Source organism: Hypomesus transpacificus, chromosome 6 (assembly GCF_021917145.1).
Source record: "Hypomesus transpacificus isolate Combined female chromosome 6, fHypTra1, whole genome shotgun sequence".
Lineage (NCBI taxonomy): Eukaryota > Metazoa > Chordata > Actinopteri > Osmeriformes > Osmeridae > Hypomesus > Hypomesus transpacificus.
In genome coordinates this window covers 8,589,896-8,609,536 of record NC_061065.1, presented here as the reverse complement: position 1 = coordinate 8,609,536, position 19,641 = coordinate 8,589,896, and the positions used below count along the sequence as shown (strand labels likewise).

The 19,641-nt window shown below is 47.2% G+C and overlaps 3 protein-coding genes across 3 annotated transcripts in view; 1 reads left to right on the top strand and 2 right to left on the bottom strand.

Annotated features, from left to right (window-relative positions):
- Positions 1-221: 221 nt before the first annotated feature.
- gpr176 (G protein-coupled receptor 176) lies at positions 222-4,803 on the bottom strand. The gene is made up of 3 exons (XM_047022039.1): positions 4,587-4,803; positions 2,880-3,132; positions 222-1,445 (listed from the first exon to the last, which is right to left on the bottom strand). The coding sequence occupies exons 1-3, from the start codon at positions 4,801-4,803 to the stop codon at positions 224-226; spliced, it is 1,692 nt and encodes a 563-aa protein (XP_046877995.1). The 3' UTR covers positions 222-223.
- A 1,336-nt stretch (positions 4,804-6,139) lies between these two features.
- On the bottom strand, positions 6,140-8,762 carry acot20 (acyl-CoA thioesterase 20). Its single transcript, XM_047021579.1, has 3 exons — positions 8,111-8,762; positions 7,780-7,985; positions 6,140-7,635 (listed from the first exon to the last, which is right to left on the bottom strand). Exons 1-3 carry the CDS (start codon positions 8,631-8,633, stop codon positions 7,027-7,029), a joined length of 1,338 nt encoding a protein of 445 aa, XP_046877535.1. The 5' UTR covers positions 8,634-8,762; the 3' UTR covers positions 6,140-7,026.
- Positions 8,763-8,937: 175 nt separating this feature from the next.
- The window catches only part of susd6 (sushi domain containing 6), a 21,449-nt gene continuing 10,745 nt past the window's right edge, over positions 8,938-19,641 (top strand). Inside the window, exons 1-2 of the mRNA XM_047021089.1 lie at positions 8,938-9,137; positions 13,522-13,699. Of these exons, the coding sequence (XP_046877045.1) occupies positions 13,564-13,699 (136 nt within the window). The 5' untranslated portion in view covers positions 8,938-9,137; positions 13,522-13,563. The remainder of the gene's footprint in view (positions 9,138-13,521; positions 13,700-19,641) is intronic.

The following is a 19,641-nucleotide window of genomic DNA, read 5'->3' as shown; positions in this document are numbered from 1 at the left end:
AGTCACATAGAATGACTAGTCAACATTGTCAATAACTGGAAAGCACAATAGGCATCCCTTCTGAGATTTTGCAGACAGTACCAGTCAATTATTCCAGAGAAAGATAGAAAATACATTTTTAAAACTGTGTGAAGGCCAACCACGCATGTCCATCACTGTCAAATCTGACTTCCAGCCAGCATTGCCCGGGTCCTAGGTCGGAAGTCTGGTCATAGGTAAGGGTTCAGGGGTCAACACTGGGGAACGTGCTGACCTTGTTGTTTCTGCTGATGCGGCGCTCGGGCCGTGGGCGGGGCTGCTTGGTCTGGATCAGCTCTTCCGGAGTGTTCCCCAAGGGGGGCAGCAGTCTCTTCTTACTGTTCCTGGTCTCAGGCAGCCACTGGGGAGGCAGCTCAAAGGGCCCGAACCCAAACTGAGTAGCGTCCTCAGGCTCTGTGGGCGTAGCCGGTGCCACCTGTGCCGAGGAGGTGTAAGCGCAGTTGTGGATCGGGGACCCCCGCAGAGCTACGGCAGGGGGAGGGAACTCCTTGGCCACAACTGTTCCCTCCCCAACTCCAGCCTGTGGCAGAGTATCCAAGTGGGAGGCAGTGGCCTCTCCCTGCCTTACAAGTCTTGGTCTTTCCTGGAGGTCTTCATTCAACTGAGTCCCCGGACCTGTTGCGGGGATCTCATTCCCCACCTCCTCCTCTTCTTCGTCGGTGGGTCTGAAGATTTGCTGCTGCCCAATGTTGAACATCTCCAGAAGCTGGCTACCTGAGCGGGCCGAGGCTTCCAGCCCCACGGGTCCCACCGCTCCGCCCTCGCCACCCAGCCCCGCTGTGCTGACCACGTTGCGGCGGCTGTAGCGTCTGTGCAGCCGGGCCACCAGGTCCAGCAGGCACCGCCGAGCGGAACGGTTCACCGTCAAGAACAACAGAGGGTTGGTAAGCAAGGACAGCTTGGGCAGCCAGATGGCCGTGAGGAACAGGGAGGGATATAGCTCCTCGCTCTCCCCCAGGATGCTGCGGTAGACCACCAGGACCCCGTAGGGGGCGCTGCAGGCCGAGAAAGCCAGCACCACAGCCAGGAGGGTGGCGTGGAGCTCAGCCTCGCGCTGGGACACGTACGGGATGGAGATGCTGTTCTGAGGTGTCCTCAAAGCAGCTATGATAACTTTCTTCTTCTGGCTGGTGCTGAGTGCTCGACGGATCAGGACCATAAATAGAAAGACCACGGCTAGAGGAAGGATCACCGTGGTGACGTTGTACACCACCACATAGACCAGGTGGCCCATGGAGCGGGGGCGGCTGTCCGAGCAGGAGGACGTGGCGTAAATGTCCGTTACGTTGGTGACGGCGAACACGGGCACGCTCACCACGGCAGCGTGGATCCACACGTAGATGACCAGTTCTCGAGATTTGGTGTCCGAGATCTTCCTTTCTAGAGGGTACAGGACAGAGTAGTATCTAGGGACAAGAGAATGCAAGGATTACGTATCAGACAGTGTGTATACTGCATAATTCTGTTGCAATGTGTTGTGTTTGTGACCACATTGCCTGAAGTGTACAATGTACAGTTGTAAAATATTTTTCTGTCGGTTTTCAGAGAGAACACAGAAAGGGCCTTATACGTAGTCACTAGTGTAACAAAAAAAACATTTTTTGAGAAACGTTCTCTACACCAAGCATCACAAACAGGGCAGATTTTCAAGGACCCTTCTGTTGAGACTCAAGGGTTTCAAGGATACTTCGACTAAAGCATGCACTACATGCCAGTTTCTTGTGGAGTTTTTTCTTTCTATCTCTCAAGACAATCATGTAATAAGTGTTTTAATGTGAGGGACAACTCTACAGTATAATGCAGTGGTCCACAGGGAGACCTTAGGTGTTATTTTCTGTCTTCCACCTGTAATTCAAATGTATGAGAGCTGTACAATGGAGTCCAAGTCTCGTCTCTGTGGTGCTCGTGTATTTGAGGAGAGAGGGATCAGAATACAGACTGAGGGAAGGTGCTTGTGTCTTCAGATACATTTCATAGTCCTCAACAAGCATTTACGAACGTTAGATGGATCATTTGTTTGTCTGTGTACACACAGTTATGTGTTTTGCATGTTCCCTTCTCAACTTCTGTATTTCCCTCTCTTAACAGTCCTCAACAGAAAATCCATTATTCAGTGGAAAGATGGTTCTGACGGTTGCTATGTTGCTATGGAAGTGCAGGCCCTTGGAGAGGGGCTATGGTTGGGACTGTAAATGAGAAGTCCTAAGATTAAACCTTAAATCATCCCACTGTAACACAAAGCTGACTCTCTTCAATGGAAGGTGTGTGGATGTGTGAGTGTGCAGTAGTGGATGTGTGAGTGTGCAGTAGTGGATATGTGAGTGTGCAGTAGTGGATGTGTGAGTGTGCAGTAGTGGATGTGTGAGTGTGCAGTTGTGGATGTGTGAGTGTGCAGTAGTGGATGTGTCATTGCTCCCTGTGGACTCCCTGGTTTTTGCAGCGGTTCTGAGAACGGCAGAAGAAGCTAGAGACATCCACTCAGCGTGGAGTACACATGCACCATTGATTTCCACCCCAACTCCACTCCACAGGGGGTATAGATGGAGATATAAAAAATAAAAAAATTGTCTGGTATAAAAACAGTTTCCCTTCCATACGCCTGTGTTTGATGCATCTCCTGCTGTGTGGAATGGATTTTTGAGCTTCCATGGTCATGTTGTGACAACAGGGCTAGTTCCAAACTACCATGGCTGGGTTGGCAGTCAGAGAAACTAGGCAAATAGGCTACACACCATTTCTTAATTTGTGAAAACAACATCATAGAGCTCAGCTTAATAGCATATGCCTGATAGCCTCAAATGTCTATGCGGATTTGTATCTAAGTTTGTTGTCTGCTTCACCTGTCGAGGGCGATGACAACAAAGCTTAACACGGTGACAGAGCAGAAGAGCTTGTGCAGAAACTTGATTGTCTTGCAGACCAGCAGTGTGTGGAGCCACCAGCAACAGGAAGGGCTAGTGCCCAAGGCCACGTCGAACGGCACACACACCAGGCCGGCACAGATGCCAGAACACGCCAGGTTCTTGATGAAGCACCTGGTCACTGACTTGAAGACGTTAGTGCAACAGGTGCACCACAGCACCATGGCATTGCCTGAGGAGGAAGAGAGAAGGAAAAGAGAGGAGAAGGGGAAGAGAGACAGTCGAGGGGGGAGGGGGAGAGAGGAAAGTTTTATGGTTAGAAGATAGTAGGACATAGAAATAGTGAGGGTGTGTTCAATTATATTCAAACTTCATTGAAGACAGGATTCATAAACAGACAAAATACAACTCACAGAATAAGATAAGAAACAATTGTATAACTGTACCATGTTCAACACAGTTCAATGTGGTTAAGAAAGAAGTGAACCTGAAACATGCTGGTGGGATATCACCTCTAAGCTTATGGCATGATATTGACACAAACCACATGGCACACTACATGCGTGCACACAGCAGCTGTCACCTCATCATTTCTCTGAGATATGAACTTAGCAGTTCGCACCACCCTTTCAACACCATTTGAACCTGCCTCTTACAATCCCACACTTAATGAAAAATAATAAATCATGCATGCACAAAAGTGGGTGTAGACTTTCTTATCGTCAATGTGACTCGTCGTGAAAGTAGACTGGTGTCAAGACTCATTTTGGATTGCGGATGAGGATAAAGTTTTTTTTAAAAGAACTAATTGGATGGACAGTGTGAATGTGGAGAAGTAATACCCATATCTGCATGTCTTTTATGAATCCTGAATTAAGAAGTGCTGGTGAAAGTAAAAGATAAGTCCCTACATTTTGAGAATGTTTGAGTAGGCTCTGATAACGGGACTTGACTGCTACATATGCAACAAATATAGCATGAAAGCATGCCATGATTTAAGCATACATCTCTGATTGCTGTTTCAGTAATCCTGAAGAGGCGATTCGGCAATGTAAAACACACACACACTCACAAACAAAACACACACACACACATTGGCTCTTGTATGCTTCTGGTAAATCCATGAACTCTCAGATCTCCTGAGCTGCTGTTTCATTTTCATAAACAAGTTGCAATCGTCTTACACTGTCTCTGTATTGTTTGTAAAATTACATCCCATAGACATTCTTTCATCAAGGACACCATGGTAACATGGTGTGATCTGCAAGTATGATGCTAAAATTGAGACAATATAATCGGCCAAGTTAAATTATGAATTAACTGTAAATACAGGCAAATTAAACGTAGGCAATATTTAATCAATTCTTACAGTATCTTATTGTTGATCTATTAGGCCTATCAAGTGGTCACACCTACCTCAAATGTGTAAACCCGATGCTAATTAAATAGCATTTCACGTGCAACTTCTGAACAAGATTTCCTCTTAAAAAATCGAGACGAAAATAACTAAAGTTTCCGTTTATGTCTGATGATCTGCTAGTCCCTTTGTCACGGTTCAACTGAATTATCTGTTTACATTTAGACTACTGTCTGTCACGTTCCTGTTGTCGGTTTAATGTTGTTAAGGTGACTTAATATTTGCTTGATAACACGTCTTTATTCAGATGTTCTTGTCAAAGCACTTACCAAACAGACACCCAATCAGGACAATAACTTGTATGGTGGTGGTAAAGTCCCGGTAGACTTGTTCTTGGGTGAGGCGCTGCTGATTCTTCAAACGTGTCACCTCGTTATCCCATGGTGTACTTGGATCCGAAGCGTTTTGGAAGTCCAGCAAAAGGTTGGCCGCAGTCAAATTTGCGGACCCGTCCCCAGCGGTCGGTACCCAACTGCCAACATCCATTTCTAATCACCGCACGGGGGTCATTAAACTAATAATTGCATATTTATGAATAGGAAACCTACTACGTGCTTGATAGTGGCATGGATTATCTCCAAGACTGCCGCATGTGTAACCCAATGGATTTAGCTTCGAAATGGCAATCTGCCCTGCTTGGTGGTGTTTCAAGACATAGTTCAATGTGTTCATTAATTTCTCTATTTAACCCCACATAATAAAATACTGACAATTCAACCCGTTTGAGTTTACCTCATTTAAACCAGTTGCATATACCTAGGTTACATTTCTTTCGTCTACACCCGACGCCTTCTGTCATGAAATAAAATGACATCTCAATCAACTCCGCGCACTTACAAAAAGCACGCTTTAAATGGTGATGTCAAAAGAAGAACGCTACTGCCACGAAACATCTCATATTCGGACACCAATAATCTAAACAGTGACACAATGGGTTTCTTTCTTCAGTTACATGGAGAAATAACCTGCACGTTTCACCCTTTTAAACCGCACATTCCCGCATCACACTGATCTGATTTATCCAAAAGGAAAAATAGAATAAGATTTCTTTCTTCTAGGTCCATAAATGAAGCCTACCTCCGTGAGTTATTTTGTCGACCCAATACGGTTTTAGTCTCGCCTTTATCTGAGAAATAAACAATCAGGCTACGTTTAGCTCTGATAAGGTATTACAGTCTGCACCTGGAGTCAGCGGGTTGTGAGGATGCCCATTTCGTGATAGATTTCAGTTTGTGTTATTAAAAACCGTTCGTGCCTGAATATTCTCACCATGCATGAAAATATTGGTGCCGCGCGTTTGTCTGTCAGTTGGTTGGGCTATCCCCTCTCGGCTATGGTGCGAGACGCCGAATATTCCTCAAGGGGTTTAGCAAAACGATTTTTGAGCCACTCCTCTCTTCAGTCTGTGGAATCTTTGGACCTTCGCACTGAGTTGCACAGGTCTTGTTCAGTGACTGTATAGCAGTTACCCAAATGTTGTTCCCAGGAAAAAGGTTATAGCCTACGGCTGGAGTGCTACTGTACTGTATGGTGTTGGGTCAGAGTCTGGAAGGGAGGGAAAAATCCAACCACTGAAATATACATAGGCCGAACGCTATCTGTTTCAAATGGTTTGATTACTTATTAGAAAAGATTTTAGAAATATGATTTTGTACAGTATTTTAGGAAAAAACTGCAGTCAAATGTATAGGGTTAGAGTTGACCAGAGTTCCGAGTGAGCAGTGTAAAAATACTGCAATGAATGAAGGAAGTGGAAAAAGCTATTCCATCATAGTTTGTATTTTTTTTATCAACAAATTGATCAATGATTGCGCTTTATAAATCAGGGTTGGGCATGACATCTATTCTCATATAATCTACCTACGCTACAATTGTTTTTGTAGCCAATCAAATGAATTCCAAGAGCCAAATGTTGCAACTATGTTGCTACCAGTTAAAGAGCTTCTGCTCTAACAGCTAGATGAGACATTCCTCTTGGGTAAGATGAATTTTCTCCCTGTGACAGGTCAGGTTACAATCCTGGTCCAATATGGGAACCCCTAATTCAAAACAATTCTCTGAGACTATTGTGATTCAACTTTACTTTTAAATTACAAACACTATTGATTTCAAACCATTTCAATGTCTCTCCTACATGTTTTTGGAGTAAGTGCATACTTTCATTTGAATTGTTCTACTTTTATGTTAAATCATTTTGAAAAGTTAGTCAATTCCAGGTCTGACACACGATAACTAATGAAAAGTAATACAACACACCGATAATACCTTTTTGTTACAAAAAACCTTTACTGTTCTGATATTTTAGTGGTGGTGAGTCAGTTGGAAATAAATCAATGGCTCATTAAATTGTCAGACTGAAGTTCTTAGATCTACAGCTACCACAGAATGGTTTGAGAACCATTGCATACTCTCCAAAGGCTGTCCACTTGCATGATAAAAGAGCCTTCACCTAGACTCCCTCTGCCTCTTATCCAAAGAGGTGTTCGTTCAGGTTAAGTGACACTCACCTCGCCTTGTGAATTCATGAAGCCTCATTTCAATGGTGTTTCCATAATATATTTTTCCCCCCTCAATAGCTTGCTAGATATTGTGCCAAGCATTTTAAATGATGTTACTGACAGTGCTGTGACTAGTTATGTTGTTTATGTTCATGTTTGATGTTAGAATTTGACTGAGGCAAAGGCACATATGTATTATAGCACTTATGTGTTATAGCATAGCTTTCTGGCTGTGTGTCTGGTTTTCTAGATGCTTCCTGAAAAACTCCTGGACTCTGCTCCACAGGTCCAACTGTGCCTCTGAATGAGCTTTTGGTTGCCCCCCAAACATCACATCTTTACCGACTGCAGCATGGAAAGCAGATGGGCAATGGGGCATGAAGGGGACTTCCAGGAAATGCCCTGCATTGGGATACCTCACCAACTCAAAGTTCTCTTTTTCGCAGTCTCTCAGTCTCGCCGCGGACTGCTCTGCAAAGAGGCAGCTGTTCCAGTTCCTGTCATCTTCTGAGGCAACAAAGAGGAAGTGGCAACTGGCACGTTCTACAGGGATCACAGACTTCCGGGTCTTCTCTGTCGCCATGGGGTCTGGAAGGGCATCGCGGACGTCAATAATACCAGATGGTGTGACGGTGATGTTCTCAAACACAGGTGCCAAGTAAGGGATGATGATGTCTTTGTAATGCAATGAGGACAAGACAGGTGAACTGCAGCCATTGATAGATACTGTTGCTGAGATCCTAGACAGAAAAGATGCCATTGACAGTGCCAAATCTCCACTTTTGGAGATTGAAATGACACCTATTCCAGGACCTTGGACCTAAACAAACAGAAAGTTGATTTTGTGAGAAAAAAAAACACCACTAGAGAGCAGCATTGCTTAAACAAAATAGAAGTAGGAATACAAATCATTGCTTTGAAAAATGTCTGTCGGGAAACTAGTCATGGTATGTACTGCACTAACCAGTGGATGTCCTGCAAGGAAAGCTACTGCTGCTTCAAAGTATTCCAGGTCAAATTTCTTGGGTACAGTTCTAGGCAGGTCTTCATATCCATAATATGCCAGGGCCAGAACCGCAAAGCCTTTGTTTGCCAGCAGACTGGCTCGTGCTTCACAGGGACCACCTCCCAGTGTGTATATATCCACAACTCCTGGGAAGGGACCCTCTCCTGAAAGAAAGAAAGAAAGAAAGAAAGAAAGAAAGAAAGAGAGAATAGTTGTTTGAAGAAACTGTTGTTACTATGCATACTAAATGTTTTATGTGGGTTAGTGGGCTACTTGATCACAGCCTTACCCGGTGGCAGAAACAGGACTCCTCGAACTTTGTCCTCTTTCAGTGGTATCCTACGCATGCCCTCTATCATGAACTGCCTTTCGCTAGTCTCTGAAGCCAAGACTTCACCAGTATTGCTGAGGGCATCTATGTTGACAAGTATCGGACTCGACGCAGTCTTAATAAACAGTTTTTTGTGCGGGGTCTCGGGCGCCATGGACCAAAACAAACCCATAGGCTCGACACCGGTGTAGGTCCCGCTCAAGGAGGGGGAGGTACATACATCCACCTGCCCGGTTGCATCGGCAATGTACACTGAAGACGCTTTGAAGACGACCCCTTTGTGGTCAGTCAACCTTGATCTCAACTCCACTTGCTGTTGTGGTGCAAGTCCCTCCACTTTCACATGCACAGCCTCGTCAAAGAAAGAGCGAGGGCCTGGAAGAAGTTGCATGCATACTTGATGTGATGTCGAACGCATTGCTGTTAGTGAAAACGCTCTAGATGTCACTTTAAGTAAACGTAAAGCGCTCTGAAATTGCATTTCTGAAGTTTTTACGTTAGTTTGCGTCCACGTCGTTGCATTCTTCTTCTTTTGAGTTAATCACGTAGTTGCATTACTGCCACCTTCAGGTTTTATTGTCCTCTGTGTCTATTCCTATGTGCAGTCCCGTTGACATAAAAAAAAACTTCGTTTTATTCGAGGAAACGGCAGAGGGCGTAACCTGTGACAAATTTCGTCCAATGAAAGAGGCCGTGCAGACATAACGTGAAGGAGACAAGTCAAGGTCGGACTATCAACAATCGAGACTGATCCATAGTTTCCATGGAGACCGTCCGAAAGCGAGGCAGCTGGTAGAATTCACTCAGTGTTTCCGCTTACCTCAAATAAAGAACTGGCAAGCTGGGGAAGAGAACAACAGCGCTGACAGACGTCGAACCACTACAAAATTATCACAAACTGTATATCGTCTGAATTTGAAAACATTCGCGTTAATGTTCCGAAAGTGAGTAACAAGGGGAGGGCTTGCTGGCTGCCTTTACATTGGTAAGTCTATTATATTTTTGCAAGCCTAGCAGTTCACCGACACCAGGCTCTAGCTCAGTAGCTTTGGCAGGGAAGGGTAGGCTTGTCAGTGAGTGAAGTATCCTGCCTTTATGTCCTTGGGCACCTTTTTATCTTTATGAAACAGGTTCAAATTGTAATGCTGACTCTGAGGAGGCTTGGTCAGGCTCTAGCTTGTAGCTTAGACTATCAATACTTTTCTGGAACCGACTGTAGTAGCTTAATCGTCTCCGTCCGTGACTAGTACGGTAGCCTTCAGTCTTTCTGTCCAGGATCCTACAAGGTCGTTAATGTAATAATAAACGTAAAACAGTAGCATACTGGCATATTTGCTCTACAACTTCTATCAACATTACACAGTAGATAGTTATATATTTTCATGTGAGCCGTTGCATCGTATTAACTGTGTTGCAATAGGCCCACTACGTATTCCACGCTATTGACATTTTTCGCGAAATTTGAATGTTTAACGATACATCGTAGTGTCACCTATTAGTAATTATTATATCCACTTTTACCCCGTGTGTAATGAGAAAGTAATTCCCTCAGCCATATTACTACAGATATGGCTACTATTTGACCGTTTCCTTTTTGTCATCCAGTGGCGTTAAGGCTGTGTGTAAGTACAGTCAGACAGTCTTGCACTCTTTGTTTAAATAGCTCGCTGAACAGTTGCACGTGTCGGCGCGTGTGACGGTCAGCATTTGGTGTTGTGATGGCATTTGCTATTTACATTTGTACCAGTCTAGACAATGTATAGTTTATATATGTCTTCTCTAAGATCGTGTGATGGACAATGTTGGGACACATTTAGTCCTTTTTTGTCAGTAGTTATGGTAGTTTTCCTATAGCTTACTAAGGTAGACTGGAACATGACTTAACATGCAGGCTGCAGTACTTAAGTTCCCCAGAACTGAACTGAATCTCTAGGCTGGGTTGAAGTTACGGAAATTAAAATAATGATTTTTACTTTGCATTGTCGATAAAGACGACATTGACAATAATTCAGTTAGGGAAATAGGCTACCCTTATTTCCCGAATCCTACTTTCAAAACGATTCCGTTTACACTGTACCACTGACGGAATTCAGTAATATATCTTAGTGAATAAGGGTAGCTTCATGGCCGTGTGAGAGTTATCCTTGCAGGACTTGACTTTATAGCATAGCTGAACTCTCAGGACTAGGGATCTGTGTCTCTGACTATTTTCTGTTTTGCAACCTCTCTCCCTCAGTAGCAGCTCAGAGGGATGCCCCTGCACGGTTTAACACTATAATGCTTAGTAACAAAGGGCTTTTTTGTGCTACTATGTGTTGCCCCTCTAGGCTCTCTTCCCAACCTCGCTCCCTCTACAACACTCTATCCCAGCCCCAGCCTCCTTTCAGCCCCAGCCTCCCTTCAGCCCCAGCCTCCCTTCAGCCCCAGCCTCCCTTCAGCCCCAGCCTCCCTTCAGTCCCAGCCTCCCTTTAGCCCCAGCCCCGCTCCACCACCAGAAGCTGAAGGCATTAGCAGCACAGGCCTATCAGATGGCAATCTCTTCACGGCGGTTCCTTGGCACACTGAGACCCCTCTGTTTCCATGCACATGTGGGCCTGCTCTCCCCAACACTCCCTTTGAGCTCCAGCAGCCCTGAGCAGCTGACAAACTGCAGTGGCTGGCTGGCTGGCTGGCTGGCTGGCTGGCTGGCTGGCTGGATGTCTAGCTGGCTTGATGGCTGGCGGCTCTAGTGGGTGTTGCATATTTCTTTCCCTAGCTGATCCAAGTCCTTGCCCCTCCTCTCCTCCACTTCTCTTTAAGAAGCTGAGAGAATTGTCTTAAGAGGGATGTTCTCAAATCTACTTGCTGTATTACAATTATTTTGACTCTTAAGTAGTTTTTTTGGCTTATGTTATACATTTACATTTTAGTCATTTAGCAGACGCTCTTATCCAGAGCGACTTACAGTAAGTACAGGGACATTCCCCCGAGGTAAGTAGGATGAAGTGCCTTGCCCAAGGATTCATAGCCTAATTCCTTAACCGCTCAGCCACCTGACATAAGATGTTGGCTGATCTCAGATAGGCTACATATGATGGGGTACTACAGATGTCTTTACTTCAAACACATTCGGAACTTGGTCCAGATGGAGATTATTTTAAAATCTGCAATTAAATGTGGGAAGGGTCGTTTTTGGCACTTGTTGTTCTCTTCAACCACAAGACACCAAAACGACATGCCAGAACGTCCCCACTGCCAGGATTCCTTCTGAATAAGAGGTTCTGAATAAGAAATCACCCATAGATGTTCCGTTGATCTTTCATTTCCAATGAATCCTCCACATAACTTCCTGGTCAAAGGACCTTTTTTTTTTACAGTTTGTTTGAGCTCTTGAGTAGGAATGTTAACCAGCTGGGAGGTAATTCCCATGATTTGATTACAGCCCAGGTTGTTTGAATGCTAGTCTGTTGTAAGTGTCCCAGTGGGTCACAGATTAAGAACTGTGCTGTTGTTGACATGTTACTAGCCTGCCATTAGTTTATTCAATTCTAACCGTCACTAATGCAGAAGCTGAACAATAGGCCAGTAATCTAGTCATCTTGAACTAAGGTCAAATGACTTTTTGCACTAAAAAGATATAGCCCTGCCTCTGCCGTGATTGATCAATGCTGCTTTATTGTGCAACAATTTTTCAACCTTGGATTTACGTGGTTCTCCTTTTCAAACTCTTTCCCGAGAAAGCAATTCATATAATTCTGCTGAAGTTTACACTTCAAAACATCTCCACTGCTCCAAACACCGTTTCAAATCCCTGAGGTGTTTTTAGAGCATTTTAGCTTTTCTTTGTCGTTGCTTTGTACTTGTAGTTGGAAGGACGTTTACCATTGAACCGGACGACGTCAACCCTAGAACCATCTGCGTTATCGGAGGCTTGCTGCACGTGCCGTCATACGCCGCGTTGTCATGACGACAAGGGGGCTTGTGATTGTGTCTGTTGGTCAAGCGTCTGGTGCCTTCTGCGACGCTCCACCCGTTGGCACGCGGCACCGCCCTGGGTGTCCTGCCAAACGCCCGGCCCTGCGTCACTTTCCCAGCGTCGTCACTCTCCCAGCAGCCGGCCGGCCGTCTGGTCGTCTGCAGGTGCTCTTCTCTCCCCACGCCGGGGGAGCGGGAAAGGTGACTGGGTTCTGCGTTCGATGAATCCTGCTGCCAAGTGATTGCAGCTCCCGTAAAGAAAAACCTCTGCTAGGTGATTGTTAAGTGGGTCTGCAATATAGAGTGTGTGTGTGTGTGTGTGAGGGCCTACGCAGTGTGTGGCAGGGCTGATGAAAACTGCTTGATTCTGAATTAGAAAAATGAAATAACGATTCAGCTGCTATACAGCCTCAGTCAGGCTCCTGTCTCCTCTGCCTAGCTGTGCTGGACCCAGGCTACCTCCTTGGGCACGCCTACAGTGGATCCAGCCTGCTACTGCTGACTAATTCATCAGCAGCTCTCGCTAAGCAATCAAGCCTTTGCACCTGGATCTCATTTGTCTAATGATCCTGTGTCTCCGTCTGCCCCCAGCTCCTGGTCAGTTTTGGGAATTGAGCAGAGTTTTGTCGGGGCTAAAGGCAGTTTGCCTAGCGCTGTGCTTTTCATGTTCTGTTGCTATCAGAGAGTTGGTGGTGGAGGGAAGTGGAGGGTGTTTGTGTGTGTGTGGAGAGGGGGGGGGGGTTTACTGTAAGTCTTCGGATCATTCTTTCTCTCTTTTCCTCTCCCACCCTCTCTGTCCTCCCAGATGTTTCTGGAAAACCCAATTGTTCATATCCCCTCTGAGTCCTTGCCTGGGATACGGGACTCCTCCTCTCTCTCAGTGGGTCCTCTCTTCTCCCTGCACTGTTTTTCTACTAGTTTCTATTCCCCCCCCCCCCCCCTCTCCGGTTCTCACGGCCACTTTTCCCCGGCATCTCAGCGTGAGCTGATCTTCCCGCGGCGGCATCCATGGTGTGTAATATCTGCTTTGTTTAGTCAGTGATATGGATGTTATGACAGATCCACAGAGGATGGGATCAGAGGAAGGAGCATGCCGATAATGCTGGACTTGATGGGTCTCAGTTTAATGTTCCCTGTTCAGATGTCTGGCCCGGGGGTCGTGGTGGACCTCTGTCTGAACCTAGTAAGCTTCTCATCACAGGCAAGGAGATCGCTACACTGTCATCCACTAGACTAGAGCAGCCGCCCGTCCAGCTGGATCAGGATGCTCACAGTGAATGTGTGTGTAACTGACACACACATTCACGCTGTCTCCCTCCCTCTTTCGCTCTCCTCTTTCGTTCACAGTGTCTCTGTGAGTTGTGTAATCCTTGTTGAATGTTGATAGTAATCTCCCTCCCTCCCTCCCTCCGCAGGTTAATCTGTAGAGGACTCTAGCTGGTTCGCGGGGGGAAAAGATGTGCGATGGAATGGTAGCTTGTGAGACGAGAGCCCTGTCTTTAGCATCCTCCTCTTCGTCAGCCCTCAGACTGGCTGCCTCCACCCTCCTCCTCCTCTTTTTCATCTCCCTGGTGCCACATGTCCACGCGTCAGGTAAGAACACACCCAAACACACACACACAACATACTGTACCTAACATACCTCTCTCTCTCCCTCTCAAAATTGATTGAGGTTGTGTTTGGATTCAGTGTGGTCAGTTAGTTGGATTAGATTAGATTTCCTCCTGGGACAGTGGTCAGGTTTCAGCTTTCACAGCCTGCCCAATAAGCAATCAGTCCTTGGAGTCCATTCACACCAATAACGAACCACATAACTTGGGAGAACGTGGTGAGTTATTGACTTGAGGAGACGGTTGCTCCTCAGTCACGGTCATGTCACAAGGCTTCCATAACGGCCAGCTCTCGTCTCTTCTAGATCCGAGCAGTATATGTGAGAAACCAAACCTGTTAATCTGTGCCTTTTTTTAGATTAGGGATAATTGAGTATAAAGGAAAATTCGTCTTTTTCCCTTCTTCCCGTAGAAGAGTACAGGACTGTTGATGTGTAGACTTACTGTTTGAACTCTGTCATTGGTGCCAGTTTTCCTTTCTCTCCTTCAGTCTCTCCTCTACTGCTTCAGACCCCTCCCCCACACTCACACACATGTGCACGCACACACACACACACACACACACACACTCCACACAGCCAGCTTGTGAATGCTGCCAGATGTCCTTGCCGAGGCAAGCAGACGGACACGAGGTGTGTGTGTTTGTGTGTGTGTTCAGAAGGGTGTGTCGTGCGATAGCAGCCTTGGGTGTTTTTCAAAGCTTTTTAATTGATTTTCCTTGTTAATGCGAACCCCTGAAAATAACACCTCAAGCGCTTTCACAACCCTCTCTGTCCTCTGTGTGTGCGTGGCTACAGTGGGTTCTGACTGTACCGAGTCTTCTACCGTATGGTCCTTACGTAACGCTTGAGTCACTGAGCTTAGCAGGACTCGCTTCGCTCACGTTCCATGTCTCTCTCTCTCCCTCTGTCTCTCTGTCTCTCTCTCTCTCTGTCTCTCTCTCCCTCTGTCTCTCTCTTTCTCACACACACACCCTCGCTCCTCCTCCGTCCACAGGCAGTGCTGGTGCTAGGCTGCAAGAGCACCGTGTCCTCGGTTGCCTGGCCACGTGCAGCGTGTGGACAGTCTCTGTATGTGGTGTGCGCATTCCTGATGTTCTCCGTCAAGATGCTAGTCGTGTGTGTGTGTGTTATTGTATTTGTATGTGTGAGTGCTGTGTGTTCATGATTGTGTGTGTGTGTGTGAGTGCTGTGTGTTCATGATTGTGTGTGTGTGTGTGTGTGAGTGCTGTGTGTTCATGATTGTGTGTGTGTGTGAGTGCTGTGTGTTCATGATTGTGTGTGTGTGTGTGTGTGAGTGCTGTGTGTTCATGATTGTGTGTGTGTGTGAGTGCTGTGTGTTCATGATTGTGTGTGTGTGAGTGCTGTGTGTTCGTGTGTGTGTGTGTGTGTGTGTGTGTGTGTGTGTGTGTGTGTGTGTGTGTGTGTGTGTGTGAGTGCTGTGTGTTCGTGTGTGTGTGTGTGTGTGTGTGTGTGTGTGTGAGTGCTGTGTGTTCGTGTGTGTGTGTGTGCTCCCTCCCACTCCCCCAGAGAGCGGCCCAAGCAGGGAGGATAGATATATGGCGACACCCCTGCCATCCCTGATGAGGAGCACACCATTGTCTGTATGGAGACTCTGTTCCCGGTGATCTTGATCAGGATAGCTTCCCCCCCCCCCCCCCCCCCCCGCTCTTCTGCCCATGCATAATTCAAACAGATAATCCCAGGTCATAAAGGGGGTGGAGATTGTTCTGGAAATTTCTATGAATATGAAATGGTCCAATGCCATCCCCCCTGACAGAGGCTTAGACAGATCCTGAACACCAGAAGGAACACTTGTGCGGTAATGCAGCGCAACACTGGGCTGCAGCAGGTAGCAGAGGGCCTGGTGAAACAGGAAGCAGAAACAGGAACCGTTCTGTAACTAGACGCAGCTAAAAGGTCTAGCCTCTGTACTACAAATGAACTTCCCTTTTTACAAACACTCAACCAGTTAACATGTGTTCTTCTGATTCAAATGATCACCTGTGTGTGTGTGTGTTCTCAAACAGAGCAGCACTGATGGCCAACCTGAACCCTCAGAAGACTAGGGGACATTTCCCTAAACCTCTTGAGAGGGGAGAAAAACTAGAACTAAATAATCACTGAAGAGGCAATGTTCCCAGACATTCAGACAGGGAGAAGGGAGAAGTGAAGCAGAGGGACTTCAGTTCCTCAAGGTATTAGGAACACTTAACTGCTGATGACAGCCTGACGTCACTAGGAACCTGGGGTTGAAAATCGTGTGTGTGTGTTTACGTACAGAACCTAAACTGCGTGTCCCTGATACAGTTCGACTGGCACAGGAAATACTGCTGGAGAGAATCGTGCTCGTCAGTAATCGCAAACAGACCCACTCACTGTGTGTGTGTGTGTCTGTCTGTCTGCAACGTGATGTGTGCGTGTCACTGTGTGTGTGTGTTTGTCTGTCTGCAACGTGATGTGTGCGTGTCACTGTGAGAACAGGAAACTGCTCAGTACTAAACAGTGGTAAAGAAAGGGAGATGGAGGACTAGCAGGAGAGGGGAAGGGGGAGAGCGAGCTGCAGGAGATGTTTCCCATGTATCAAAGACGGGTTTGTTCTGATGAAACTTGGCTTCACTTCCTTCTTTCCTTCAGTTCTTTGTCAACCCAACAACGAGCACTCACTCGTTCCTGTTGACTTATCACACAGGCCGAGTCGTTTGTTGTGGTGACGTTTGTTCTTCACCTTTGTTTGACTAACCAGAGGGTGTGAGGGCATATTTCCTTGACAGTCTGGTCGCAAAATAGAAGTCCCTTGTCAGTAATGAAAGACTGGGCTGCTCGTCTTACGTCAGGGCTATGACCACAAAGGAACATGTCAGGACGAGCCTTGCCCTACTTGTCCTACCTAGCCTTGTTCTCTCTCTCTCTCTCTCTCTCTCTCTCTCTCTCTCTCTCTCTCTCTCTCTCTCTCTCTCTCTCTCTCTCTCTCTCTCTCTCTCTCTCTCTCTCGTGCTCGTTCGCTCACACATTCACGCTCACACATTCACACACTATCTAAGCTCAGAGGAAACCCACGCACCGCAGTGATACTCGTTCTCACACAGGAAGTGTGCTCGATAGGCTGGGGTTCTGTAGAGCAGAGGGCGCGTTTCTTTATGTATTTTGCCTGTTCTGAGCAGCCCCCTGGAGAGCCAGCGGCCATGCTTCCATGCGTCATGTGGACAGGGAGAAGATGTGGACCAGCCTGCTGGCTGCTTCTGAAACGGGAGAACAAAGAGGGCCTCTCAGAAGAGTGTTGGATGCCTCAGCCCAAAACCACACAAAGCTGCAGCTCCACTCTGCTCTAGCTACATCATTAAGGCAGCAGCTATTAGTGTGTGTGTGTGTGTGTGTGTGTGTAGGGTCTTGAACCCAGCGTGGTGTCTGCTCTCTCCCTCTCTCTCTCCCTCTCTCTCTTTTCTTTCTGCTCTCGGACAGGAGGGCAGGTGAGACCACAGCCATTAGAATCAGGCTGGAGCAAAATAGATCTGTCTTGTGCTGCCATTACCTGGTGTGTGTTTATCACCTCAGGGAGCCACCCAGCCACTCTGCTGCCTGGGAATGTCTTTGTCTCACAGCCAATCAAGGCTACAAAGGGCCTACAAATGACCTGGTGCAGAAAAAGGGCACTGCAATGCAGGCAGACACTGCAGGAGAGAGAGAGAACTTGTGTGTGCTCTCTCTCTCTCTCTCTCTCTCTCTGAGATGATGGAGAACGCGCCATCTTGTTTTACTTCTCTGATCAGACACGTTTGGTGGGTTCAGGGTAGACAGGTACTGTGTGGTGGAAGGTTAGTCAAAGTCCAAGCAGAGCAGGGAGAGTCGGGAGGAACTGCTGCGATCAGAACTACACATCAGCTACGTGCGCAGGTACCTCATTCGTTACGGAGGGGACATATTGGAAAGCTGGACTTTGTGAGACACATCCTAGCTTGTTTATGAACGCGAGCCCAGACCAGAGTTCAGGACTGAACAGTCTGTGTGGATTTCTGAAGCCTAATGATTCCCTAAGAGCCTCATGTTGAGACCAGCAGAATGAGAAGAGGACAGAATCACTCCGGCTAATTAGCTGCTAAATATAACCTCTAGACTCCCCTGTCTTCTGTCGCTCTTCTTTCTCCTAGAACAATCTTTTTCCCCTTCCTCTCCCATTGAAGTAAGGCCTCTTTCTTTGTTAGTCACTCACACACTTCACACCCACTCAAGTCCTTATCAATGAGTAACCAGCATTTTTCTGCAGATGATTTGATTGCAGTGATCAAACAGACACTCCCTCAATCACACACACACGCAGCCTCGACATGGCCTACACGCATGAAAGCATCTTGTGGACAGAATTCTGTAGGTCTGTCAGGCGATCTGAGTCAATCAAATTAAGACAAAGTTATGGTATGTACACACACACACACACACACACAGAGAAACAGAGCAGGAGTGTAAAGACGCCCTCCCCTAACCAGACTGGCGGTGAGGGTTGGGCTGGGCATGTGCAGTCGTGTCCATGTGGTGTTCATGTTCTTGGGAAAGGAATGGCTGCCTGTCTTCCCCAGAGACTCACAGCCGGCAGCACAGCAACAACCCGGGCCCTTCAGTCCAGTAGAGGCCAGTCCTCCAGTCACCAGCACAGCAACAACCTGGGCCTCCTGCTGCCTTACAGGCCGCCAGAAGCCTGTCTCGTGTTGTTCCCGTGCTGACAGAGTAGCTGGCATGGCTCCACGCTAACCCCCGTCATCCACAGGCCATCTGGACCAGGGACAGTAGCTCTGTGTTCTACCTGATATGGTGGAGGATCCGCCAGGGCAAGCTGCACAGGGACACGGATGTGGGTTTGGGACTCATGTGTGCACGGCCTGTGTCGTCCTCCTCTTTCCTGGTTGTATTCAAATCGAGCAGAGGGATGGAGGTGTGTGTGTGTGTGTCATATCATATCCTCCCCATCTTGCACAAGATTGTTTAACACACACAGGCAGACTACCTCCTTAGTTTCAGGCGCTATCTCTGGCCGTGACATCAGGCCCAGCCGTACTGGGCGCCAGAGCAGGGTGGACAAGTTCACAGGGCGGCTGCTCCACTGCTGGGAGGGGACATTTGTCATGTTTGTCAACTCCCCCTCCCCCCCCCTTCCCCGTGGGCCTGCTCCATAAAAACCCCTTGTGTGGACCACCTGCAGAGAGAGACTACAGGACACCCCTCTAATGTCAACACACACACACGCACAACGATGGATCTAAGACGCGTACACCAAATGTCATGGGAAGACCCCTGTCTAGAATCATCTTCAATCATCAATGTTCACTGTTGCTGTTCTTCTAGGAAACACTATGCTTAGAAAAGAATGTGATTAGCAGTTTGCTGATGGTGTGTAATGTAAATTGTGTATGTGTGTGTGTGAGTGTGTGTGTGTGTGTATACATGTGTGTGGAAGGGGGGTCTAACCGACTGATCTCTTTGTTTTGCTCTGAAAGCTGAGAGGAAGGAATGTCTGCCTCCCAGCTGTCCACAGGAAAGAGAGGGAGAAGGAGAGAGAGGGAGACAGAGAGAGGGAGACAGAGAGAGGGAGACAGAGAGAGGGAGACAGAGAGAGGGAGACAGAGAGAGGGAGACAGAGAGAGGGAGACAGAGAGAGGGAGACAGAGAGAGGGAGACAGAGAGAGGGAGACAGAGAGAGGGAGACAGAGAGAGGGAGACAAAGAGAGAAAGGGAGAAGGAGAGAGAAAGGGAGAAGGAGAGAGGGAGAAAGAGAGAGGGAGACAGAAGGGGGTTCCCCTGTCCCCCTCGTCCAACGTCCATCCATCTGCTACTACTGGGGCTGTGCGTGTGTGTGTGTGTGTGTGCGTGTGTGTGTGTATCAGGGCCACGGGTCAGACAATAGAGGCCCCATTTGGCCTCTCATGCATATTCA